Source organism: Exophiala bonariae (assembly GCF_035927105.1).
Source record: "Exophiala bonariae strain CCFEE 5792 chromosome Unknown scaffold_107, whole genome shotgun sequence".
In the NCBI taxonomy this organism is placed as follows: Eukaryota; Fungi; Ascomycota; class Eurotiomycetes; order Chaetothyriales; family Herpotrichiellaceae; genus Exophiala; species Exophiala bonariae.
The window spans coordinates 1-1,122 of record NW_027042582.1 but is presented as its reverse complement, the minus strand read 5'-3'; the positions used below and the strand labels follow the sequence as shown (position 1 = coordinate 1,122).

Sequence of the window (1,122 nt, the reverse complement as noted above, 5' to 3'; positions counted from 1 at the left end):
GTGTCCAAACCTACACCTACATCAGCTACCTGCAGCTGAAGGACTCCAGAACTCCAGCATGTTTGCCCAAAGCACGATCGAACCTCCACGCCAGCCAATACCACAGTGATGCTGATGCCAAAGACCAAAATGTGTACTGCTTGTTGTGGATAGTGTCTGCGGCATGAGGTAAAGGTTTTCTTCAGTATTAAGGTAAGTTTGATAATGATAGACCAGATCACCAGCCAAACAAGCTCGAGATCCTGTCAGTGGATGGTCAAAGTCGTGGAGTTCCACGCTCTCGTTGATGGGCAAAGAATAATTACATGTCTTTTGCAAAATGAGGCAACAGTTGGTTAGTGACCTCTCACTACTAGACTAGTAGGACTTTTCTGCATGTTCTTTATCGCCTAGATATACTTTGAATTGATCACCTATTTTGTGCCGGAATACTTTCAGATACAGTATTCCCGAGCATATTGTAAGAAAGCTTTTTCAGTGTCCCTCCATCTGTTCCCGCGGAAGATGTTGGACCCCCAAGGTTTCTTGGCAATCTCTCTACCCGTATCTTTGGCACAGTCAAAGGCACTCTTCCCAAATGCGTCCAAGGAAGCTATGTTCAGATGCAATGACTCACTCAGACAGGACAACAGCTCAACCGTTATGTTGCCTGATATTGCTGCGTGATGCACGATGCCTCGACCGTCGTAGTCAACCTCTAGGGCGTCCACACCGTATTTGAGCAGCATCAGGAGTACATCTAAGTCGAATTCGACACCACATTGCATGACAAGGTGAGCCACGTTTCGTCCACTCTGGTCTTTGTAATTCAAGTTGGCGCCGTGAGTGATCAATAGCTCCATGATCTCCACTTCCGCATTCGAAAAAAGGTTGCTTGCATACCAGGCCAGACTATCTAGTCCATCGCGATCTTGATGATTGGCGTTTACACCTGCCTTGAGTAACACTCGAACCAATTCTGGGGTTGGATGTAGAACAAAGTCTTTGTCGTCATACAGGCAATGATGAAGTGCATTGCGGCCCTGTGCATCAGCAGATAGAGAGATAGAGCTGTCTGCGCACATATCGACAAGGAATTGAACAACATCCTCATACCCACTCCTGGCTGCGCAGAGTAGTAAA

The 1,122-nt window shown here is 46.8% G+C and overlaps 1 protein-coding gene across 1 annotated transcript; it reads right to left on the bottom strand.

Moving 5' to 3' along the window:
• Window positions 1-434: 434 nt before the first annotated feature.
• LTR84_001638 (uncharacterized protein) lies at window positions 435-1,064 on the bottom strand (the record flags this gene model as incomplete). The annotated part of the gene is made up of 1 exon (XM_064845258.1): window positions 435-1,064. The coding sequence occupies one exon, from the start codon at window positions 1,062-1,064 to the stop codon at window positions 435-437; it is 630 nt and encodes a 209-aa protein (XP_064699718.1).
• Between the last annotated feature and the right edge of the window lie 58 nt (window positions 1,065-1,122).